Source organism: Abramis brama (assembly GCF_963993115.1).
Source record: "Abramis brama genome assembly, chromosome: 17".
NCBI lineage: Eukaryota > Metazoa > Chordata > Actinopteri > Cypriniformes > Leuciscidae > Abramis > Abramis brama.
Window position 1 is genome coordinate 7,852,970 of NC_139979.1, and position 24,399 is coordinate 7,877,368.

The 24,399-nt window shown below is 36.6% G+C and overlaps 1 protein-coding gene across 1 annotated transcript; it reads left to right on the forward strand.

Moving 5' to 3' along the window:
- The first annotated feature begins 1,535 nt into the window (after positions 1-1,535).
- Positions 1,536-22,105, forward strand: kcnj21 (potassium inwardly rectifying channel subfamily J member 21). Its single transcript, XM_084088127.1, has 4 exons — positions 1,536-1,956; positions 12,173-12,306; positions 13,238-14,105; positions 20,528-22,105. Exons 2-4 carry the CDS (start codon positions 12,229-12,231, stop codon positions 20,878-20,880), a joined length of 1,299 nt encoding a protein of 432 aa, XP_083944253.1. The 5' UTR covers positions 1,536-1,956; positions 12,173-12,228; the 3' UTR covers positions 20,881-22,105.
- Positions 22,106-24,399: the final 2,294 nt, after the last annotated feature.

The following is a 24,399-nucleotide window of genomic DNA, read 5'->3' on the forward strand; positions in this document are numbered from 1 at the left end:
GTTTGTTTTAGATTGAAGCTACACAATAACTAAAGGTCAATGAGTAAAAGAGAACATGAGAAATGACAGTGTATTTTCAATGATGTGTCATTTTTTGCCGTTTCATGATATTTTTTCGTGACCATCATCCCCCAGTCTCTTGGGTAACGAGGGTTGAGTTAATAACAAAAGAAGCTATTTCCATAAACCGTCTGTTCTGCCATCCCTGCAGATGTGCAGGAAAGTCGAGATACTGCCACAGGTAATCATAGATCATTATTGCTTTGCACTTCAGTGACCTCTCTGTGCTTTAGAGCCTCATAGACGTCCCGCTCTGACCATCATCCCTCTCTCATCAAAGTGCTGTCCTATCTGAGCCTCCTCTGCAGAGTATGGCCCCATGGGTTCAATTGTGGTGTCTCCTCTCTTTACTTTTACAACGGTAATATGTGCACCATGGAGAAGGAAAAAAGTATAGTGCCAGTGTCAGCGATTGCTATTATCTGCAGATAATATGAAACAAAATGTATTGATACCTTTGATTGAACAGTTTTTTTTGCATAATAAATATAGTGAATTCAGGATAATTGGGGCATTTTTCCCCCCAGTGATCTTAATGGCAAAAAGTGTCCTAATTATCCTAAATTCATCTTGCAGAGTGCAGGGACACACAATATTTAAAAAACAGTACCATGGAATTAGTTTGGACATATCTTTATTTTGGTTTTGAATGTATCATGATAATACCATGGTATTCTTTGAATTACCTTGGAGTACCATATAAACATCTTTCGAGTTATTTGTAGAAAGGAAGAGGTACTTTTTTATAGGGCTGTCAGTCTATTACAACAATTCAAGTTTTTGGCATTAACGTGATTTTAATGAAATTTGCCTCTAAATATTTTTTATTTTTATTTCCAAATGTATTGCATTCATTTTGCATCACAGGGCTTCTCATTATCGTGTTTCACTCACGGGTAACATGTCATACTTGTTGGACTGCGATGATGATTAATATTAATATTCTACCATATAACAACCTAATTTTCGTAGAAATAAATGTGTAAAGCAAGTACAGAACTCACTTGATGTGTTTTTCTTAAAGGGATAGTGCAGCAAAAATGAAAATTCATTTATTCACTCTCATCTTCTGCAGAACACAAAAGGAAATATTCCAAAGAATGTTGGCATCCAAAAAAACATTGATTATCATTGTAAGAAAAGAACAATCAAAATATATTATTTTGTGCTCCACAATAATGAAGATGGGTACATGATGACAGAATTTGAATTAGCCTTTAACACTGCATTTTATTATTCTGTACTTTTTGCTTTTGTGCAGTTTGAATAATACAAATGTCCAAATATATATATATATATATATATATATATATATATATATATATATATATATATATATATCACTAATGTTACACATTTATGTGCCCCCTGCCATGAGACATATGTTGTCATTGATCTCACTGTGCAGTTGCATCACAGACGTCATTGTTGGATTATCCTGAAGTGAGAAATGCATCTGTGTGCTGCACGCGCTTGAAGAGAGACAGGACCTGTGGGAGGGGACATGTGTATCACGAGCTCGCTCATGCTCCTGTGTTTCGCCTACCGATTCCACATCATTATGCACAGTGTTCCTGCGAGTGAACGAGCTCACTGACACTACGATCCAACACACCTTCATCTCATGTGGATCTGCCCGCGTTCTGAGAGAACCGGAGATCTGGCCAGAACCCTAGCTTTGCGCTTTGCGCGACTCATTCTTTTGTTCGTCTGACTTCATGGGATGTGGTTTTAACCCGAAACGGGTTAAAGACCTTCAAGTCGTCGACATATTGTCTGTTATACGCTTGGAGACAATGTTTTAAAGCAAACATTGGCGCGCGCGCTTCTCTTTAAATGAGCTCAGATTGGAGAGGCACTGGGAAGCAAAGCAAGGAACTAACTTGAACTACGAAAGTGAGTATTTCGATTCATTTTTATTGACTAATTGCGGCATGATTTTTTTGTTGATATTTCAAGATTTACATTTTATTGACGCGCTTTTGACAGCTCACCTGTTTTCAGTGTAATTCCGAGGAGTTTTAACATCTGTAGCCAGGTGTTGTTGTTTTTCTGCTATGTCTCATGCTTTTGTATAATATTCCCATATTCGTCTGCTTCAAATTAAAGTAGTTTAAAAACCTACTATTTGTCCCAAAACTGTGTAAGTTAATGTCAAGTACAAAGATGCTATACCTCACTACTGATAAAAACAGTCATTTGTTACTGTTTAGTTATTTTGTTTATTGTAGTAATATGCCTACATTTCACTTGATCATTATGCCATTTTGCCACCCTCATTTTATTTGAACTATTTCAATTCATAATTAAAAGGAAACAATTTTAATTCAGCCAGCATATGCAGTTTGGAAACAAATAGAACAAATTGATATAGCATGTTAGCAAGGTTAAATCATAACAGTGTGGCAAATGTACACTTTTTGTGTAACCTCTTTGGGTATTTGAGAAGTGTTTCAACCCTCCTCAGTCTGGTCAGCAGCGATACTTCTATTTTGTATGTTTGGTTAGATGTTATTTAGCACATTCAACACTATTCAGATGAGACGAGTTCTGTCATCTGATATTTATCTGTCTTGAAATTTTACTTAGACCCAAATCTAAGTGCTTGCTAAGTGCTGCTTTTGTTTGACTGGGCATCCCAGCTCACATTGTTGTTGTTGTTGTTGTTGTTTTTTGGGGTTTTTTTGTCCTGTAAATCCTTTATATTTCTACACATTGTCACCTCAGGAGGGTGGTGTTCATGTACGATAGGGATTTCATCTCATTCAGCTCATTTCTGATTGGTTGAACTGGTGACTAACTGGCTTTAAGTGTTTCCATTTATTTCATTGGCACTTCCCTTCCTCAGCTGGTGAAGGACCACTTCTTTGCCCAAGGGTGCTCAGTAATACTTCCAGTTCTTTACATCATGACAACACTGGTTGTCTGATGACGATACAAGGAAATGCACAGTTAATCTTTTACTAATGACTATCCTGAGCTATAACATAAGGCCTCAGTTGCATAAATAGCCATTATGTTAAGACTGTGTCTTAAGAACTAGTGCGAACAACTAGCAGTTAGTCAAGGGGCAATCAGACATACTTTTTCGGTATCAAATTAGACCAATCTACGTTTTTATGTAACTGACATGAAAAAGATATGAAATGAAAAATTTATGACTAACTTGTAAGACTAGTCTTAGCATTAAGCCAGTATTAGGCCTTAGTTCAATTAGGACATTTATGTATCTTTAATAAAGCATAAAATTTAATAAAAACATTATTGGTGTGCATTCTGATACAAAACAATGGCACTGACATATTTTTAAGATATGTCAGTGCAAGTTGCTTTCAGTTCAAACAGCTCAAACATGCAATCAAGGTATAAGCCTTGTCTGTGAAACTGGGGGTAAATGAAGAAGTACATTTTACAATTGCAAGAGCCTCCAAAAAGAATCAGGCACTTGTGAAATATATACTATAATATAATGAATTATTTGCAAATGCTTGAAAATTATGACATTTTAAATGTTTTACAATTCAAATGTCATTAGAATAATCAGATATTTTTGAATAACCGTGACATGTTTATCGATTTTTCTACATGTGGTTCACAGCTGTCTTCTGAAAAATGGGACTTGGGATCAGAATTGCATGTATGCCTAAATAATTGACATGCATGAATGATTAATTCAGACATAAACCTGAGCATGGTTTTTATGGGAGTACAGGAGCCGACTGTTTGTCACTCACGCTTCTAGGAGGCTATTGAATAAATCATCGTTCTCGAACTGACAGGGAATGAGCCTTGGGAATGGTGAGCTCATCAAACCCTGTTTGTCATATTAATGTTTTTAAAAAGGCAAAGTCTCACCAGACCTACAGGCAAATTTAGTTGTTTTTTTTTCTTCCCTAGCCAGTGCAGTGGCATATGTTGGGTGAACATTGTTTCAAAGGCGAACAACATCCAGCCGCTATGAGGTCTACCACTAAATCTTTTATGAGGTGTATTAGGATGCTGCTTAGATGGCATTTTGGGACAGGGGAATGCTTATATTTAAATTTCTTCAGTCTTGGATTTGATTTGGCATATTATCTTATAACCTGACTGAAATTATGTCTACTAAAGACAAGTGCAGTTATTTACTGCTAATATAAGGGTAGTTTGAGAGAGATTTGAGCGTCTCAGATGCATCATCAAAAATTTAAAGTTTGAGAAATGCATAGAGAGAGAGAGATAGAGAGAGTTTTAAGGAATAGTTTATATATAGTTTATATAGTCTTAATTTATTGACCCTGTGTTTTTCCAAACCTGTATGACTTAATTTCTTCTGTGGATCATGAAAGAATATATTTTGCATCTCTGTGTTTTTTGTCCATACTGTCAATAAGGTGCAATTGAATTGTTTTGGTTCCCACTGACTGTTATTGTATGGATATAAACAGTTAAAAAAAATCTTCTTTTGTGTTCTGATGAAGAAAAATAGTCAAGAAAGATGGTGTCAAATCGAATATAAATTTTACTTTCTTAGACCCGAATTGGTTTAGAGCAACATAGTCAGTAAATGATGACAGAATTCTCATTTTGAACAATGTCTTTGAAGCAGTCCTTTCATTTTGTGCCACTTATTACCAGAAATAAACTCCATACTTTCCGCATAAATTAACTCATGTAAACCTCTTGACTTTGTTCACCCAGCACTTTTTTCCTTGCAGGAACCAAATGTCTTTCCCATATGCTTTCATTTTTTAAGCACACTGATGCATATGTGTTTCCCCACATATAGCCATCAGGATATTTGACATCAGCAGTGGAGATAGACTCAAGCGGTGCTGCTTGTGTTTGGCTGGGCATCCCGGCTCACATTGTTGTTGTTTTTTTGCTTGTGTCAAGGTCAATTCAGGGTGAGATACGCTGCCCATTTCCTCATAACGTGCATCGAGTCTCACTTATGGAGATCACAGCTTACAGTCCATTACAATGTAGCACAAACCCCAAGGTGTCTGTGAACTTAAGTGAGACATGGTTACACTCTTAGTGTGAACTGTGGTCGAGAGAACAGAGGGACTGTTGGGTGCTTTAAAAGGTGGAATATTTAAAATGCAAGTCTTTTATAGCGCTAGCTGTAGAATTCATGACAGAAATTTGCTTTATCTTTATTTAATAATGTGTTTTAAATTGCTCCCGTGCATGTGCAATAAATTGGTATATTGAAATCGTCAAAGACATAATGAGAAATATAAGTTTATCCCATCATAGTCTCAGTTAATTAATAATTACTATTTGAATGGAGACAAGCGTCATTCTTTAAGGTAATAATTTTCGCCTAAGGTTAAAAGAGACCCATAGCACTTCATAAATGTAATGGATTACCTTCTGGCTCCATAGATTAATGAGGAAACGGTAAGGCCCTGTTCAGGTTCCTTTAAGCGCTCTTTTATTCATTTGAGACTAAATGGAGACATAGAATGTAACCCAAGGCTGTAATTAAACTCAAAATGAAACAGGACAAGCAGTTTTCCCAGAGGACATCCCTTACCCAAAGGAAATCCAAGGCTCAAACTTTTTCAAATGGGTCTCCGAAGAGTGTCAGATCTGTGGGGAATACCCTAGTTAAAGGGATAGTTCACCTCAAACTTAAAATTTTGTCATAATTTATTCACCAATATATATTTTTTTCTTCATACATTAAAAATCAGTGGGGTCCAATATTGTTTGTGCCACCGAAGAAAGACTCTTGGCTGAACTATCCCTTTCTTCTCATTTATTGAAAGCTACATAAGATGATATGTATGAAATTATGTTGTCCGAACCCTTACTTATTCTACACGAGTGGAGTGGCATCAGTGAACCAAAAGCTTTGTAAATGCAGGTCTATTTTTGGGCCATGTCGGACAGCTCTCTCCACTCGCTTGTGTGTATCTGTTGTTTTGCAGAGAATAGACAGCTGCCAGATACAAGCAAATTATTTTATCGCTTGAGATGAAGATGCCCTCCGTTGCTGATAAAAGGGCTTTGTAAATAGACAAGTGCATAATGAGAGACCATCTCCATTCTGACAGCGTATATGATGGAAAATTTTCCCTCCTGCATTTTATCCCTCCTGCCTTATTTTGAACTGATTGTATGTGGATGTTATTTAGTTTTTCACTGTAGGCCTATAATGTATAGGATTTACCCAACCGTTCAAACGTCTGGGGTCAGTAAGTTTCTTTGAAATAAGTCTCTTTTGCTCACCAAGGCTGCATTCATTTGATCAAAAATACAGTAAAAACAGTACTTTTGTGAAATATTATTACAGTTTAAAATAATTGTCTTTTTAAATATATTTTCAGATCTAATTTATTTATGTGATGCAAAACTGAATTTTCAGCATCATTACTTCAGTGTCAGAAATCATTCTAATGCTGATTTAATCCTCAAGAAACATTTCTTATTATTATCAATGCTGAAAACAGTTATGCTGCTTAATATTTTTGTGGAAACTGAAACGTTTGAACAATATTGTATATAGATTTGATTGCTAAAAAATTAGAACCTCATTTATTTTCAAGCATATTTTTTTCTACCAAATTGATACACTGTAAAATAATTATTGTTAGTTTAATTAAAAAAAGTAAGTAACCTGGTTGCCTTAATTTTAAGTTAATTGAAATTAAAAAATTGAGTTAATACAAGAGATTGGTTTAATCAACAGAAACTCAAAATATTATGTTATCTGAACCACGAAAAATGATTGTTGTTTTGACAAAAGAAACAATTTTGTGATAACAAATTATATAAATATATTTTTACAGTGTAGATAACATATCCTTGGACTTTAGTAGATGCCATATTTAATTTGTTGTGGATGAAAACAAGGCTCAACATACAGTCCATTCAGTAGGTTGTACTGTCTTAAAGATGAAGTGTGCAATTTCAATTTCATTGCAAAATTATGCAATGTAATGTATGCAATTCAGTTTTAATAATCCATACAACTGTAGCAGCAGATGACCATTATTCTGTTGCGCGGAACTGAGGAAGAACTGATGATGGCACGGTTTGATCTTTGGTTGACCAATCAGTGGAAAGGGCCGTTTCATTCCCGCCCACATGTAGAGATAAAATATTCAATCTATTTTGGTTTTATTGTATTTCCATTTGGTGCTTTAGAACCATTAGAAGTGTGATGAAAACAAAAACGAAAATAAGAAAAAACTAGAGCTTCAGTGGTTTGACATATCAAAGGTTATGAAATCCAATTTAATGTCCTGGCAAGCTTCCAGAGCATCAGACCTTTCCTTATGTCAGCATTAGCAAAGGTTGAAGAGTCATCAGTGGATGCATGTAGCATGTAGTGCAGTTTAATACTTGAATACACACAGGACATCCATGATGCAATTAGACCACAGCTAAATGTTGAACTCAAGGTGAACTCTCCAGGCATCATTGGCAATGATGATCCAGTCTATCTCAGAAACAGAGGGATTATGTAAAAATTGTTGAAAAGGTAATTATGCAAATGGTGGGAGCAGTCCGTGAGTTAGTGTTCTATGTCACCGCTCTGCAGTTCCCCAGTGCTGGATGGGTCTGCAATAGAAAAGCCTGTTTTTGCCCTTGAGGTAGTCAGAGGCTTTTTCACCACTGATTGTAGATCATAAAGCAAGTGAAGTAAGACTTCTCACATTTAAACAACGGTGGATTGCGTGAAGGTCAGAGCCTGTGACGGAGATCAGTCTAAGCCATCTCAATGGATCTTTCCTCGAGCACTGTGCAATGGATTTCAGCATTATAGTCATTTTTATGTCTTCTCCGTCTGGCGTTTTTTAATGAAGGTCACGGTAAAACTGTCTTGGAAACTTTTTACCATGCCTATAATTTGTTTTGTTTTTGTTTTGTTTTTGCTATTTGAATGTGTTTTATGTATATGTTTTATTGTTTTACCCTTATCTCAGACCCAGACTTTGATGTATATATGTACAGGCCAAAAGTTTGGAAACATTACTATTTTTAATGTTTTTGAAAGAAGTTTCTTCTGCTCATCAAGCCTGCATTTATTTGATCAAAAATACAGAAAAAAAAAGTAATATTGTGATATATTATTACAATTTAAAATAATTGGTTTTCAATTTATTATACTTTAAATTATCATTTATTTATGTGATGCAAAGCTGAATTTTCAGGATCATTACTCCAGTCTATCACATGATCATGTTTAGAAATCATAATATGATGATTCATTATCAAAGTTGGAAACAGTTCTGCTGCTTTTATTCTAACCTTTTATTCATCAAATATATTAGGCAGCAGCACTGTTTCCCACACTCATAATAAATCAGAATATTAGAATGATTTCTAAAGGATCATGTGATAGACTGGAGTAATGATCCTGAAAATTCAGCTTTGCATCACAGAAATAAATGATCATTTAATATGTATAATCATGACGGGTTTAGTTTACTCACGGAGATGGATAAATTATTTGCGTATTATTAGCTCCAAAAGGCACGCAACTCAAACGTACTCTGCACTCGGTTACTAAGAATTTACAGTCCTTGTTGGTTCTTTAACAATATCTGATGGATGAACTCGCGCCTCGATTTTACTTGATTATTTAACGCACTGCCAATTGTGATTCAAATTTCCAGTTGTTATAAACATTGCCATTTTTGATACTGTCGCTGAATGCGGTTGTGAGTCCTGTGCAGAACTGTGCAGGCTCATACTAAGCGGCGCTGCCATACTATCCACTAGCATCTGCTCTAGAGTTTTGTTTTGTGTTAATTGTGAAACACGACCAGGGATTAGGGATGAATATATACAGTGTGTAATTGACGTAATCGATAATGTCAACACATCGTTTCAGCCCAGTAGAGATTCAAGTCATAATGAAACCATGATCAAAAAGACGCAAAGCGCTTCAAAGTGCTTGTTTGCTCTGCTCCGTCTCAGTGAGAGGCACAGAGGAACAAGAGTGCTCTCCTGCTGCTCACTCCAGTTGGTGATATTTTACAATGACCCCTGGTGATATCCAGTGTTCCTGTTTGTGATGATACACCAGTTTAGGCAGAGTGACAGTGGCACAGTTGTGGCCGAGCTGCAGGGTGGACTGCAAAATGTAGCTAGGGCAGTGTCCTGGTTAATTCGAGCCCGATCTCACGGGAAAACGTACAAATTCTACGAGGTGGCTTATTCGTACGAATTCATACGACCTGGCTCGTACGAATTAGTACGATTTTTGCAAAATCGTATATATTGTACGAATTGGCCAATTCGTGTGAATTCATACGAATGACCTACCCCTGACCCCGCCCCTAAACCTACCCATCACGTGGGTTTAGACAAATCGTACAAATTCGTACGAGCTAGGTTAACGAGCTAGCGTTGGTTAATTCAGCCCTGGGGTTCTGATTTGCTGAAACCTGACGAAGTTTGGCATGTTCTGCACTTTTAGTGGTACATGAAAGCATAATGAAATTGGTCAAAATATTTAATCAGCGAACATGCAAGGGACAGGAGATGGATTGCTTTGTAAATGTCCGGTGTTCCAGTTCTGATGAAATCAGTTTGTGTTTGTGTTGACTTAAGGATAAGCTACAGACATGAAAAGCAGGAAGCTGTCTGCACACAGCACTTATTCAATATGGCAAAGCCTCTTTAATGGTATCGGACTCATTGTTCCGGTATATGAAATTCCACACTAAAGTTCTGGTAAAGTCTGGGTTTGTGTGCTGTTTGGAATTAAATTAAGAATCCCAATTTAATTTCCTGGATTTCATTTGATTTTAAAATGAGGTAGAAGACAGTTGCAAGTTTGCAACTCAAATTTGAAAGTAAGTGCAATTAAAATGAATAGAAATTCAACTGTAACTGTAAGAGTTAGTCAATATATAGGCTAAAAGTTTGGCATCAGTAAGATTTTTTTTAATTTATTTTTTTAAAGAAATGAATATTGTTATTAAGTGACACACAGTAAAGCCTTTTACATTGTTACAAAAATGTATCACGGTTTTCAACACTGATAGAAATGTTTTTAAACACCAAATCAGCATATTAGCTTTGCCATCACAGGATAAATAAAAAAAACATTTATAAAGATATTAAAATACAAAACAATTTATTTTAAATTATAATCATATATTTAAATATTACTGTTTTTACTGTTTTTTGTTGTTGTTTTTTTTCAAATTAATGCAGCCTTGGTGAAAATTAGAGACTTCTTTACTGACCACAAACTTTTGAATGGCAAAATATTTATTTGTATTTAGTTCATCATATTGAAACATAAATAAACTTTTAAACATTACAACTAGGGCTGGGCGATATATCGCATGACATTGTTATGCGCATCTCGTCAGTAAAGCCGGTTCCTTGATTAGTAGTAAATCGCCATCACCTGCTTTCAGATGGAGCGGCATTTACAACACAGAGCCGTAGTTCACTGACAAGCTGAGCCATATCACATTAATTATCGCAGGCGATACATCCGTGATAATTAATGCGATATGGCTCAGCTTGTCAGTGAACTACGGCTCTGTGTTGTAAATGCCGCTCCATCTGAAAGCAGGTGATGGCGATTTACTACTAATCAAGGAACCGGCTTTACTGACGAGATGCGCATAACAATGTCATGCGATATATCGCCCAGCCCTAATTACAACATATTTAAAGGGATTAACACATATTTGTGTTCATTCAGGAACACAACAAATGTCTTTTTCAGTGAGTCTTTGAATCATTCACTCAAATCATTCATTTAAAACCATTGTTTCAATCAGTAACACCTCTACTATTTGTTGCTTGGAGATGAAAGGGGTAATTATGCTGTAGTTTGTTTATCATTAGAGGAGCAAAAATAGCAAGTAACCAGCAAAATAACTTTTTATCGCTTGAAGGACACATTGAAGAAGTTTTTTTTTACCTTGTTTATGGTCCATATTGTAAATAGGGACGATTTGTCTTCTTGGCTCCTAAAGATATTTGTTATACACCTTTCTAATCTTGCTCAGGAAATTTGTCATGCCACAATAATGGAAAAACAAACAAGTCAAGATATTAGCACTGTATAAATAATTCATTAGTTCACACAATAAATCATTCGTTTGAGTTAGTCACTTTCTCTCCCTCTATCCTCTCTCTCTCTCTCTGGACCCGTGTATGTATGTCTGGTTCATATCTGATACATGATACATACATATGTCGGATCTCCTAGTGGGTGCCGTCTGTCCCCATCTGCCACAGCCTGCCTTGCTCCATGTTCCCCATGGAGCCCACCATCATTAATATTGCTTTCACTTGTGTGCTATGAAGAAACCCACTGCTACTCGCCCGTACCTGCTGTCGGTGCTGTTGGGTGATGCTTGGGCAGAGAGTCGCAGTGTCACTGGTGACCTGTGAGATAATGGCTAACTTGTGGTAACAGATGTGGAATTCTGCAGTCAGTGAACAAGATCAATAATGTGGAAATAAAGCGTTATACGGATTTGTAAGAGAGATGAGGCTGATACAAAATCGTGTACAGGGTTTTGTAGCCTTTTCTTTAAGAAAAAATGTTGACTGTCAAGTAATTGGACTTCGAATATGTGATGATTATTATTTTTGTATGCTAAATACTCATGGTAAAGCCCCTTCTGAATAGACTGTGCTGGTTTAGTCCTAGTCTGGGCTGGTGGACCAGCATAGCCGTTCTGTTCACCAACAAAATATTGCCGTTAAGTTATAAAAAAAAAAAGCTTATTTCTGAATGTTCAATGCATCCAGTTTTTTAAATGTTTAAAAAGCATTTTTTTTCTTCTGGTTATGTGAACATCATGTGCTAACATTTTAAGAACATTATTAAAGACCATATAACTGAACAAATGTTGTATTAACGTTACTGGAAGAAAATTTTTCCATAACTTTGAGAGAACCTTGGCTGAACATTAGCCAAAGTTCCGAGAACGTTCCGTGTTAGCTGGGATGGTCTTTGTGCTTAGCCGGTGTGGACACCAGTATCCCATGCTGTAAATAAAAATATACATAAAAATTCCTTAACACAGTAGAGCAACAAGTTTAAGGCACGTTTGTCTCACCATTTGTGGTAAGTTACTCCAATCTTTGCTCTCCATTACGAGTTTAACCGACTAGCTGTCATGTTTGCTTTTAATAGTTGGAGAGCTCCAGCTACTGTGTTGGATTGGTGACGACGTCTACGGCTTCCGGGCCATGAGTAGTTTTAAGGGCCAGGATGTGGAAAAACAGGGCATCAAGCTGCCAAAAAAATGGATTGATTCCAAAGACAAAGTAAGTTCAGTTATCACATTTACTGTTCCTTTATGTTCTTTTACATGTGTGAATGTTGGGAAAACTTTGGAACTGTTGCTTGCTAAGCTACAGGATACTCATAGTTTACAGTAGTTCAGCTACAGTCAATTTAACGAATTTAACTACATTGTAAATGCTTTTTTTATGCTTTTGAAAGAAGTCTTTTATGCTGACCAAGGCTGCATTTATTTGATCAAACATCTAGACATACAAACAATTTTACAATTACAATTTTAAAGAACTAATTTAAATATATTTTATTTTAAAATGTTATTTATTCCTGTAATGCAAAGCTGAATTTTCAGCATCATTACTCTAGTCTTCAGTGTCACATGATCCTTCAGAAATCATTCTAATATGCTGATTTGCTGCTCAAGAAACAGCTCTTTTTATTATGAATTTTGAAAACAGTTGTACCGATTGATATTTTTATGGAAACGGAATTTTTTTCAGGATTCTTTGATAAATAGAAAGTTCAAAAGAACAGTAATTATTTTAAATAATAATAATAATAATAATAAATGGAGCAATTCCAAGAGGATCCTCGCGCCAATGGTGCTCAGGCCCTAATAAAAATCTTTTAACATAAGAAATGTCTTTTTTTGTCACTTTTGATCAATTTAATGCACCATTGCTGAAATACACTGCTACATGCTGTAAAAACTAGCTTGTTACTGAAAAAACTACTTGATTTAAAAAAAAAAAAAAAAAAAACATACTTGAACAGTAGCGTCACTACTTTTAGTTAGTAACTCACCAACACTGTTATTGACTGTCCTGCGTTTAAGTTTTGTTGACCATATTTTGATGGAGTCTGCTACGCTTTATTTTTTCTTTTAGCCTATCTTGAAATGTTTCTTTTTTTTCTTCTTTTTCTATTCTTGCTGTATTCAATCGCACATGACTGTAGATCCCCACAGACCGTACGATGGTTGTCAGGGGAGGAGGAGATGCTTCCGGTCCTGCAGGAGGTTCGCTGAAGAAACGGCGCCAGCGCTACGTGGAAAAGGACGGCAAGTGCAATGTCCACCATGGAAACGTGCGCGAAACCTACCGTTACCTGACGGACATCTTCACCACGCTTGTGGACTTAAAGTGGCGCTTCAATCTGCTGGTCTTCACGCTGGTCTACACCACCACCTGGGTGTTTTTTGGCCTCATTTGGTGGCTCATCGCCTACATCCGTGGAGATCTGGACCATACTGATGACAACGAGTGGACGCCTTGTGTGAATAACATCAATGGCTTCGTCTCTGCGTTCCTTTTTTCCATCGAGACTGAGACCACCATCGGTTATGGGTATCGCGTCATAACGGACAAATGCCCCGAGGGCATCCTCCTGCTTCTGGTGCAGGCCATCTTGGGCTCCATTGTCAATGCCTTCATGGTGGGTTGCATGTTTGTAAAAATCTCACAGCCAAAGAAACGCGCCGAAACACTCATGTTTTCCAACACAGCTGTGATATCCGTGCGGGACAGCAAGTTGTGTTTGATGTTCCGTGTCGGTGACTTACGAAACTCGCACATAGTGGAGGCCTCCATTAGGGCCAAGCTCATCCGCTCTAAACAGACCAAGGAAGGAGAGTTCATCCCCCTAAACCAGACGGATATTAATGTGGGCTTTGACACGGGGGACGATCGACTGTTTCTGGTGTCACCGCTGATCATTTGTCATGAGATCAACAAGAACAGCCCCTTCTGGAACATCTCTCAGGGGCAACTGGCACGAGAAGAGTTTGAAATAGTGGTCATCCTGGAAGGAATGGTAGAGGCCACAGGTGAGTGTAGAAAACAGAGAATGAAAGAGCGAGGGTAACTAGAACGATGAGTTTTGTTCCCCTGCTGGCAAATATCATAACTACAACATTATGCAGGCAAAACAACGTTTCTCCATTGACTGGCATTCAAAGTAGTCATGTATTGAAGTTAAAAAGCAATATTTAAATTACAAATATTTGAATATTAAAGTAGATGTTTAACCAATTCTTAATTTAAAAATGTGGAAAAAAATGTAAATTTTTACATCATATAATACAATATTAAAATTCCAAAAGTGAAAATTGTCATTTAAAACCTGTATGACTGTCTTTCTTCCGTGGAAAGCAATTTTTTAAGAATTGTCAAAATCAAAAATGACAACAAAGAACTACAAAATGATATCATAAAATTGTATATTGTGATTATTCAAGTCTTCATAAGCTTAATTATACCTTTGTGTGATGAAAAGGCAGTTGAATCATTTTTTTTGTTGAATCTTTTCAATGAATCTGTTGATTCAGTTCACAAAAAAACAAACGATTTATTAATGAATAAGAATGATCTAGTTAAACTCTCTGATCTGGTTGCAGTTGTTGAATGATATGAAAACATTCACAATGCTTGGAATATAGCATGCGAGTCGTTTTTATGAAAATCTTATGGTGCTTTTGGGTCCTTTAAGTAGCTTGACGCCCTCAGTCCTCATTTATTTTAATTGTATTAAAAGGAGTTCTGGATATTCTTCAAAATAATTACCTTTTATTTTCTAGGGTAGAGCGATGGTCATAAGGTTTTTGATAAGCATGAGAGCATGATGCCAGAATTTAAATTTCGGATTAACTTTTCCTTTAACAATGTGAAATGGAAAAAAAAAAGCTTTGTGAATGCCTCCCTCCAGGTATACCAGAGCTCCTGAGTCATGGGTATTTAAATGGGTGTTGCCTGAAAGTCAAATATGAAAAGTGACCAGATTTACCACAGTTCCCCTGGTAACAGAATGCTGACAGCGGGGCGTGATGTGGTATTTTCATGGGATGCACCAATTATATTGACAGTGAATTCATGTGACAGCAGTTGCAATTACACTAGGCTAATTAACTTTTGCATTGTGCTTTATGTCAGTATAGACACATAATGCTGCCTTGCATGGAGCAGAAAGACGGAGGACTCTTGAGATGTTTCTCAGTAAGACAAGCTCATGGCCTGTCAATAGATACGCCTCAGGGAAATTAGCGAGCAGAAGACAATTGAAAGAACTATAATGCAATTCACTCTCACGCATACATAAATACACACATGGCTCACTAACACACTCTCTCCTACATCTGAAATAATGAATCATTGCTCAGGAGTGGGATGCAGTGAGTAGCTTGATTCAGTGCACAATCATTGCACTTGTTCAGTGCAGTTATACTTTTTTTTTTGTCTCGCATCTGACATTCAAGAGCATCCCACTTTCAGTCGATGTAGGTTTAACCTATCTATTATTAGACAAAAAGCAGGATAACAGTAAAATAATCAGTTTCAGAAATGATACCAAACTATTCAGGTCAGGACTGTACCTCAAGGCTTAATGAAATTGGAAAATTATAAAGAATAATTATTGATTTATTTTTCATGTCTCCCTTTTCATGTCTTACGGTGATTAGTAATGGAAGTAAGATTGGTAACTTATGGCCAATCAGGGTAATGACATCAGGGAGACACTGAACTTAGAGTCCAAGTCTAATAACAATTATAAATGTTCTCATAACAATTCTAGTTTAAGCCTCAACCTGAGCAACAACCCTCATGTTGTTGACTTCCACTTCTGTGGAATGCAAAAGAAGATATTTTGAATAAGTTTTCAACTGTTCTTGTCCATATCATGAATGTAAATGGGGTCCAAAACAACATGAATGGATTATATGATTCATTGTATGGTCAAAACAACACTGACACACTTTTATAAATATCTTATTTTGAATTCCACAGAAGGAAGAATGTCATACAGGTTTGGAACTGGACTTGGGTCCTTATTTTGATATTCTGTTGTGTGTTGTTTAGTTCCTGTTTCTCTGCTCTGTACAGTTTTTTGGTTACTGATTATCTCCTTGTTTGTTTCTGTGGTTATGTAAGATTATCACCGGTAAGTTTTTTTGTTTCGTCTTGTATTAAAACTCCCAGAATTTGTGTCTTCTGCTGAACACAAAAGAAGATATTTTGAAGAATATGGGTAACCAAGAAGTTGATTGGCCCCATTGACTTCCATAGGGGTTCCTGTTTGGTTACTGACATTCTTCACAAGGATTAGGCCTTAGTTCAATTTAGGACATTTAAGTTGCTTTTATAAACGCCTTAGAAAAGAAACATTACTGGTGTGCATCTTGAGACAAAACAATGGCACTGACATATTTTAAGATATGTCAGTGCAAGTTGCTTTCAGTTAAAACAGCTCAAACATGCATTTCAGTCTGGGACTATAGGCTTAAGCCTTGTCTGTGAAACCGGGGGCAGATGTATTAGACTGTGTGATAAAAGTGCTTAATCATATCTGTGCAATCATATCTGTGCAAGTTATTTCCAATTTACTGTCATGAACAAATCGAAGGAACTACTTGCATAACCCGAGGTTCACCCACCTAGAACAATAAAAGGACCACTAAAAGGATGATTCAGACAAATTTACAGCTTCAATAGTCTTTCTGTTTAAAAGAATTAATGTAAGTGCTTTAACAGAAAATTCAAGCTGCACATTTCAGCTTTTAAACCCTCTGCAATTAATTGCACCATAGACTTCCATTATTTCAAACACATTTTTACAAACTGAGGGATGAAATTATTTTCTGTGGTAGTCGACGGCACAGATGCTGTCGAGAGAGCTTAACTTGTGTTGATCCTGGAAGGTACCCTTAAATGAAGCCTTTTAAACTGCCCACGAGGTGCTGCTCTTAGCAGGATTTGAGATGTTTTTAAACCACTTTCCTTTTATAAATTGGGGCTTTATTACCAGCGAGGCTTTGGTTTTGGTTTTACTTCTACTTGGGTTCTAGTCTAATGTTTTGGAATTGCACTGGGTGGCTAACAAAGCATTTTATTCACAATGAAATGTTTTTAAATGAACAGACTTCATGTTTAAAATGTCCGAATGGAGGTGTTAAAGTCAATTGCGGAGCATTAGCACTGAAACTAAAGCTTCTCTTGTGGTTTTGCAGTAGTATGCATTGATTATAGACGCATACCCAGTGTGGTTATTGAACTGCTGTACACTGGGAATCTCATGAATTATGATGCGTTTGATGGATGTTATCTGCTGAGTTTTCCCTGGATATCATTTATATTCATTATGACAGCTGCTATATATCACTCTGTGTGTGTTTAAAAGTGGTTGTAAAAGTAATGCTTGTTGAAAGTGTTTTGTTGCTATGTCACTGCGTGTCTCTGGAGTAATTGATGCGTCCATTTAAGCTTCACTTAAGCAGATGATTAAAAAGCTTGTATTCTATTTTTAAGAGGTGTGCATATAAATATTCAGCGGTGCTTGTGCATACTACATGTCTGTGCGTTTCACAGGAAATATGATATTTTCAATTAATTAAGCTTACAGCACATTCCTGTTGACATATTGGCAGGATCATCACAAACCTTAAAAGGTCAAAAGCACAATTAGATGCACAGTGATCTTTAGGTATTTGAAGAAGATGAAATGGAACAGGTTCTTCAGCAAATGTTAATATGTTGCCAACACTGAACTGATCTCATCAGGATGAAAATTGGAATATTTTCTGCATTGCTGTTTTATCTCTACACTTTAAGCATTTTCAGCTCATTCAGCGGCCATATGTGTACTATATTATACATGTACACTACACTAAAGTTGTATTTTGTACATAACAAAATATCAAATAATAGTAAACATTTTGCCGCAAAAAAAAGGTTTGTTAGGTTTTAAACTGAGTTTAAATGATTAAACATTTAGTATTGTTTTCAAAATGAAGAAATAATGATCAATTAAGTAACTTTTTAACCGAACAGCTTCGGAGTCATTGGAATAGTTATATGACTTTTTTCGGGTTGAATGGTGGTTGTCTCGCACCCCCCAAGCGCCTGTGAGCCGAAAAACCACCCTTGCAACTTTGGGCCGGCGGGTCGCTTTGCGAATTGCTTTACGGCAAAAAAATCTGCTAAAATTCTGTCATTATTGCACTCCCTCACACTGTTCGAACCCGAATGAAGAAGACGTTTTAAAGAATGTCCCATCTGCTTTGATGTCGTTGATCTATAGCCTCTGGTATCTGAGAGTCGCCAACGAGTTTTTCGACAATGTTGTCAAATATCTATTCCGAAGCCGTAGAAACCTAAACCTGCGAGCAAAAAGCGAGAATACAGTGAAGAAATTCCTGAAACTGCATAGCCCTGCTTTAACCTATTACAAACATAAGCCACAGTAAAAATTTTATGAATGTCATAGCATTAGATATCAAAATATAAAAAAAATTTATCTAATAATGTATTTATTTTTCTACTTTCCAAATGTTGCTCTTTGTCCTACTTTGGATTTAATTTAGTCTTGATTCTTCAAGACTCTAATTTTTCTCTAATGAACAAAGGCCATGCTCACACTGCAAGTCTTAGTGCTCAATTCTGATTTATTGCTCAGATCTTATGTTTTTGTTTGATGTTAATTTTTTTTTTAAATGTGGCCAATATTGGATTCAGGTGTGAAAAGGTCACGATCCTGCACTTCCTCGCATGCACAAAAGAATGATAGCAAATACAGGACGCAGAAGTAAATATGGAGGTTACTTGAGTCAACAAATACGCGTTCATTTATAAGGCGATGTGCTGCAGAAGCCAGCCAATTTGTGCGCAGACGAGGATAAAGATTAAGAGAGGAACGTTTTTCTTGTACATTATTTCCAATGTTTGCTTAGCTGCCTGTCTCCATAATCCTTATGAGTTTATAACGGCACAACATTCCTCCACTGACTAACTACGCTGCCACCTTCCATATTCAAAGAACCAGCCCTGCGTCCCAATGTACATAGTGCATTCTGTCCATCCTAAATAGTATGTAGATTAGAATAAGGCTGCATCCGAAAGCTTAAAAATGCTGCCTTCAGAGGATGCTTTCAAAGATATGAAGGCTTCAAGGCACGTCCTAATCCAATGTTAGCCTCACTTCCTGTCTCCTGAGATACCTTTATCTGATCAATTTTTGAAGGCAGCATAGATGTTTCCTTCGCTGCCTTTGATATCCCACAATCCTGTGTGTTCCATTCTGTGACAGTTGAGCTAGAAAAATAAACATGGCATATGAGTGTAAATGTATGTTTTTTACCAAAATTTTTCACTTTTGATGTCATTTCTAGTGAGAAATTACTAAATATTGGCTTAGTTATCACCAACGCTTGCACTGTTTTATTGAAGATCATTAAATTGTTACGCTGCATGCCTCTGAAGGTGAGGTACCTTCGTGCACAAACGTTGCCTGCAAAGTCATGGCCTGATTAGGCAGCGAGGCAACAAGTCAGTTGCCTAAGCTTTCGGATGGAGCCTAAGTGTGTCCCAAAGGATATAATGTTGAAAAGAGTATGCCAAAAGGTAGATTTTCAAAGTGTGGATCCGTGCACACTCTAACGGCTAATAATGCCCACAAAATTGCGCTTTGGAGGAGGATTTGGTCAAGAACTACAAACATGAGTAAAAAGTGTTAACAAAACTACAAACATGGTGGATGTACGCGACTGAGAGTTAAGTAGAGAGGTTTAGATAAAGGGGTTTGAGTGACTAAATATCAACATTTAACCTGATCAAAAAAATATTCATTTAATGTTATCCGTGTTATATTTCATCTGCAACAACAATGTGAACTTTTAAAAAGGTCTGTTTGGCCATTAACTTTTAAATGCAACATCATGCAAAAATATGAGCAGAATTCTCTGCATGAAAGACCCACGACTAGCAGATCAACGTGCTACTTCTTTTCTCTCCAATATGGTAGGAAATTAAACTAAATTAAATGTGGAGGATGTTAACTGTGACAAGATGATTGACAGGCCAGTGTATGGTTACAGGATGCATGGTGAAAGAGTGTCCGTTGAGTTGAAGATGCAATTTTATGGCTTATGTCCCAAAGCTCGTATACTCTTCTGCTACACATACAAATGTATGTACTTTTTCTTCACAAAAAAAGTATGTATACTTATACCATGCCCTAAAAGTAGGAGAATTGGGACACAGCACAACGGTATGTAAAATATTTGGAGTGACTCCCATCAGCGCAGAATTGTGACGAATGACGTAATAGTCCAATGAATTCTGATATGACTGTTTAGCAACAGGGTAATAATAGCAACTATTATTCTCTGTTTGGAAACAGGGTCTCTTTCTGTTTTCATTGCTATTTTTGTTGTTCTTTTCTGTGCCACTCACAACCGTTTCCTTCTGTCTTTTCCCACAGGAATGACGTGTCAAGCCCGCAGCTCGTACCTGAACTCAGAGGTGCTTTGGGGAGAACGCTTCACCCCTGTGCTCTCGTTGGAGGAGGGATTCTATGAGGTGGATTATGACACCTTCCACCACACATATCCCTCTCCAACCCCTTCCTGCTCCGCACGGGAGCTGGCAGAACTGGCAAAGAAAGGGGAAGCTATCCCTTTGCCCCCTATTTCACCCCCAGCAACCCTGGGAGAGCCCCTAAGCCCAAAGGAGATGCCCGAGGAGGAGCACAAGGAAGAAGAAGCAGCAGCAGAAGCAGAAGAGACTGTTAGCAATGGTGATGTGAACAGACTGGAATGCGAGCAAGAATTTTGATGCATTGCAATCTGCAATCTTTTGCTGCCCCTGTGTGGCAGATGGAAATAGACAGAGATAGAAAAACTCACTTCTGCCACATAAACGCAACATGAAATTACAAATCTATAAGCCTACATTATGTCATTGACCCCACACTGGTACTGTTCATTAACTGTTTTCAAGGATAGAACAAAATTGCACATGGTTAAGTTTTTGCATTTTAGGCGCAAAAAATGAAAACCTATTTCAGCTTGGATTTAAATGCAATTTATTTAAATAAGATGTAAATATTTGCAGCTTTGTGCTGTGCTTGTTTAACACACGTTACTGAGCTTGCATCATTGCTTTTGAGGTTTATAAGTAGGCTATTTCTAAATCTAGTTTATTTGTATAGATTGCACTACAGCATTTTTTGTGTAAAACTGCTGGTAAAAAACATTTCCTAATTTTTTTTTTCATTTTTTTTTTCATTAATGAAGGACATTCCATAAAGGGAATATTGAAGATGCTTAGAATTGCACATCATGTATGGAGTCATAAACATGCTCATGTATTGAAAATAATTAACAGATATGTATCATAAACTCATAATAAGTATGGATATTAACACCCAGCAAACAGAAAGCACAATGTAACTGTTCCTCATTCATTGTATTGAAAATCTATGAAACACATTGTAGCTACTATTTTTAGTCATTTTCCAGATCTTATGTCTAACATTCATATTTCCGCTTGAGGAATACCCTCACTGTTATTTATAGCTCTTTTTTTACACCAGATTTAATAAAATTCTGTTTCTGTTTTATTTACAGGAAGTGAAAAAGGCGATTAAAAACAATTCTTCTTCTCAGACACTATGTGCTGTTTACACTGTGCAGGCACTTCAACATAGCCTACCTGTTAAAAGTTTAGACATTTTTTATGTTTTTGAAAGAAGTCTCTTATGCTCACTAAGGCTGCATTTATTTAACCCTTGTGTGGTGTTCATATTTTTGTTATTCAGCCAGTGTTTGTGGGTCTGGTGGACCCGCTGCATTTTTGGGTTTTTAATTCAACATAATCAAACAATTTATGTTAAAATACTCAACATATGTTTACTTCATCCCAATTACAAGCAATATAAACAGCATATATGGTTAATATTTCCTCTTTAGCTTTGTTAGATCACATTTAAGAATTGCAACCTTGTGCGGGAACGGCAGGGGTAGAAACAAAACTCACTTTTGGACTCACTCTCTCACACTTAGGGTTAGGGTTAGGGTTAGGGTTAGGGTTAGGGTTGGGGGGGGGGGGGTACAGTGTGTAGTCATTGAAAATGTGTTCTGATATATGTTCTTCACAGAAACTGTTGACAGGTAAGCCTACTGTATATCCAAGTTGAAGCAGCTTCTGGAACAGAAAAAAATACAGGCTGGGGCTTGATTTTGTTCATTGGGAATTGATTTGATGGTTGTGGTTTGCTATTGCTGTGATCTCATGTGAGTGACAGGTTGTCCCTCCATTGCACCAAAAAACACGTCATCAGAGCAAGAGAAAGAAAACATTAATAAATAAAAAATCATTTATAATAAATACTGCAATATTTCAGTAATAAAATGTCACATTTGGATTTCATGGTGACTTTAACACAAAGCTCTAATAGACCAAAAGCTCTTTCTTGTTACTTTGGTTGGTCTGCAAAGAGAATCTGCATCTGCATTAATAAATAGACATTTTATACTAAATTAACCTGCAGAACTCAACATCCTTGTGTCATAGCTGGACAAAACTGTAAGCTTTCCTCATCTCATGTCGTGTGAGTTATAGTTTGGAAAGTGTGTGCTAATGTTGAGTCAGAGAAATCTTAATGTATTTCATCAACTGACAGACCCAGTAATATGATATGCAATGCCTATAAGAAACTAAAGCAATTCCTATTTCCTAGTCCTATTGATGTCATTGTAAATGTGCATGACAGACTACAAACAATATTCTCTAATCAATATTCTCAATCATGCTTATTGTTGGTGGTAATTCTCCAGATAAAAAAAGATTTTAAGAGTTTTAAAGAATGAGATTAACTGCTCTCTGTGTCTTACAGTAGAACTCAATATTCCAGAATTATAGTGAATAATACAAAGTACATTACATAGTTCCCTCCTCAAATAAAATTTCCCCAGTGACCTTGGAGCATAAAACAAGCGCTTTTTTCCTGAATAATGATCCAATAACCAACTGAATGGTTTCAGCCAAAAATACTTTTTGCAACATTCAGTCAAGTTATAGTTTTCAGTTGTCACCACCATTGATGTTATTGTTGTATTTTCCCCCATTATCTCTTTTTATAAAGTGAATCCTTGTTAATTAAGTCCTTTGAGTTTTAAAATCTATAGACATAGCTGACATGTTCCTTTTGTTTATAATTATGAAAACATATTAGTGCCACTTGATTATACAATACAATATGAAACAAATGTATAGCTCTAGCTAGCACATTTAATTAGAAGCTGATGAAAGTGCTTTCCTAATGAAATACATAATGCCATAGTGCTGAATGATTACCATATTCATTAAACATTATATTTACATTTTGGCCTACTGCAACTTACAAAAGGATACTGTCCAAACATGGTATTATATGGTACACGTGGTAGTACAGTGGCAATTTTCTTTAAGTGTGTAGTGTTTCATAAACTAATAACCATTTATTTCTACACTGTTGGCTCATTCCAATCACATGAATGACGCAGTGCATGATTGTAGTTTGATCGTTAAGGAGTGGCAGAACAGTTGGGATTCAGGAAACACAGGGCGACATCTCTATATATTACAGCAAAATGTGGGTACAGGAAGGATAGCCAGAAGAAACAATAAAGAGGAGAACATTTTGACAAGGCTAAGGGTAGGACATACTAGGCTTAATAAAACTTTGTATTTAATAAATAAGCACCCTTCAGGAGTGTGTGAACACTGCCAAATAGAGGAGTCAGTCGAGCATGTAATTATTCACTGTCAAAAATTCTATCGAGAGCGGGAAGTATTAAGGGAGGAAAGTAGAAAGTTTGGCCAAGAAGAATTAAGTTTAAAAAATGTTTTTGATATTGAAGTGGGGAAGTTATTCTGTTATTTGAGAGAAACTGGATTGATAAATAGAATTTAGGGAAAGGAAATTTTTTTTTTTTTTTTTTTTTTTTAGTATTGTATTATTACTATTATTATTTTTATTTTATTTTTTTCTTCAAGGGAAGGAAAACTCTGGCCCACACTCCAACATAGTAGGTGGCGGTAATGCACCATAATGCTGGTTGCCACCCGCCATTAAACAAAACAAAGAAGAAGAAGAAGATGATTGTAGTTTGCCCCATAGATATCATATATAAAGGCTAGATGTCTCGTGCGCGCTGCTGGCCAATGGAGGTCGACGTCCGCACGTGGCGGCCATCTTGCGGCAGTGCGCTCGCTCACTCGTTTAATGGTGCAAATACTTTTAAATAACCATAACTTGCCCAATTTTCTACCGATTTTCAAACGGTTTGGTTTGTTATAAACGTCAGAGAT

Excerpts from the sequence above, each read along its gene's own strand:
- kcnj21 (XM_084088127.1), top strand. The coding sequence starts at position 12,229 with ATGAGTAGTTTTAAGGGCCAGGATGTGGAAAAACAGGGCATCAAGCTG. Across the intron at positions 12,307-13,237 it reads GGATTGATTCCAAAGACAAA|ATCCCCACAGACCGTACGAT; the intron begins GTAAGTTCAGTT and ends ACATGACTGTAG. Across the intron at positions 14,106-20,527 it reads AGGAATGGTAGAGGCCACAG|GAATGACGTGTCAAGCCCGC; the intron begins GTGAGTGTAGAA and ends CTTTTCCCACAG.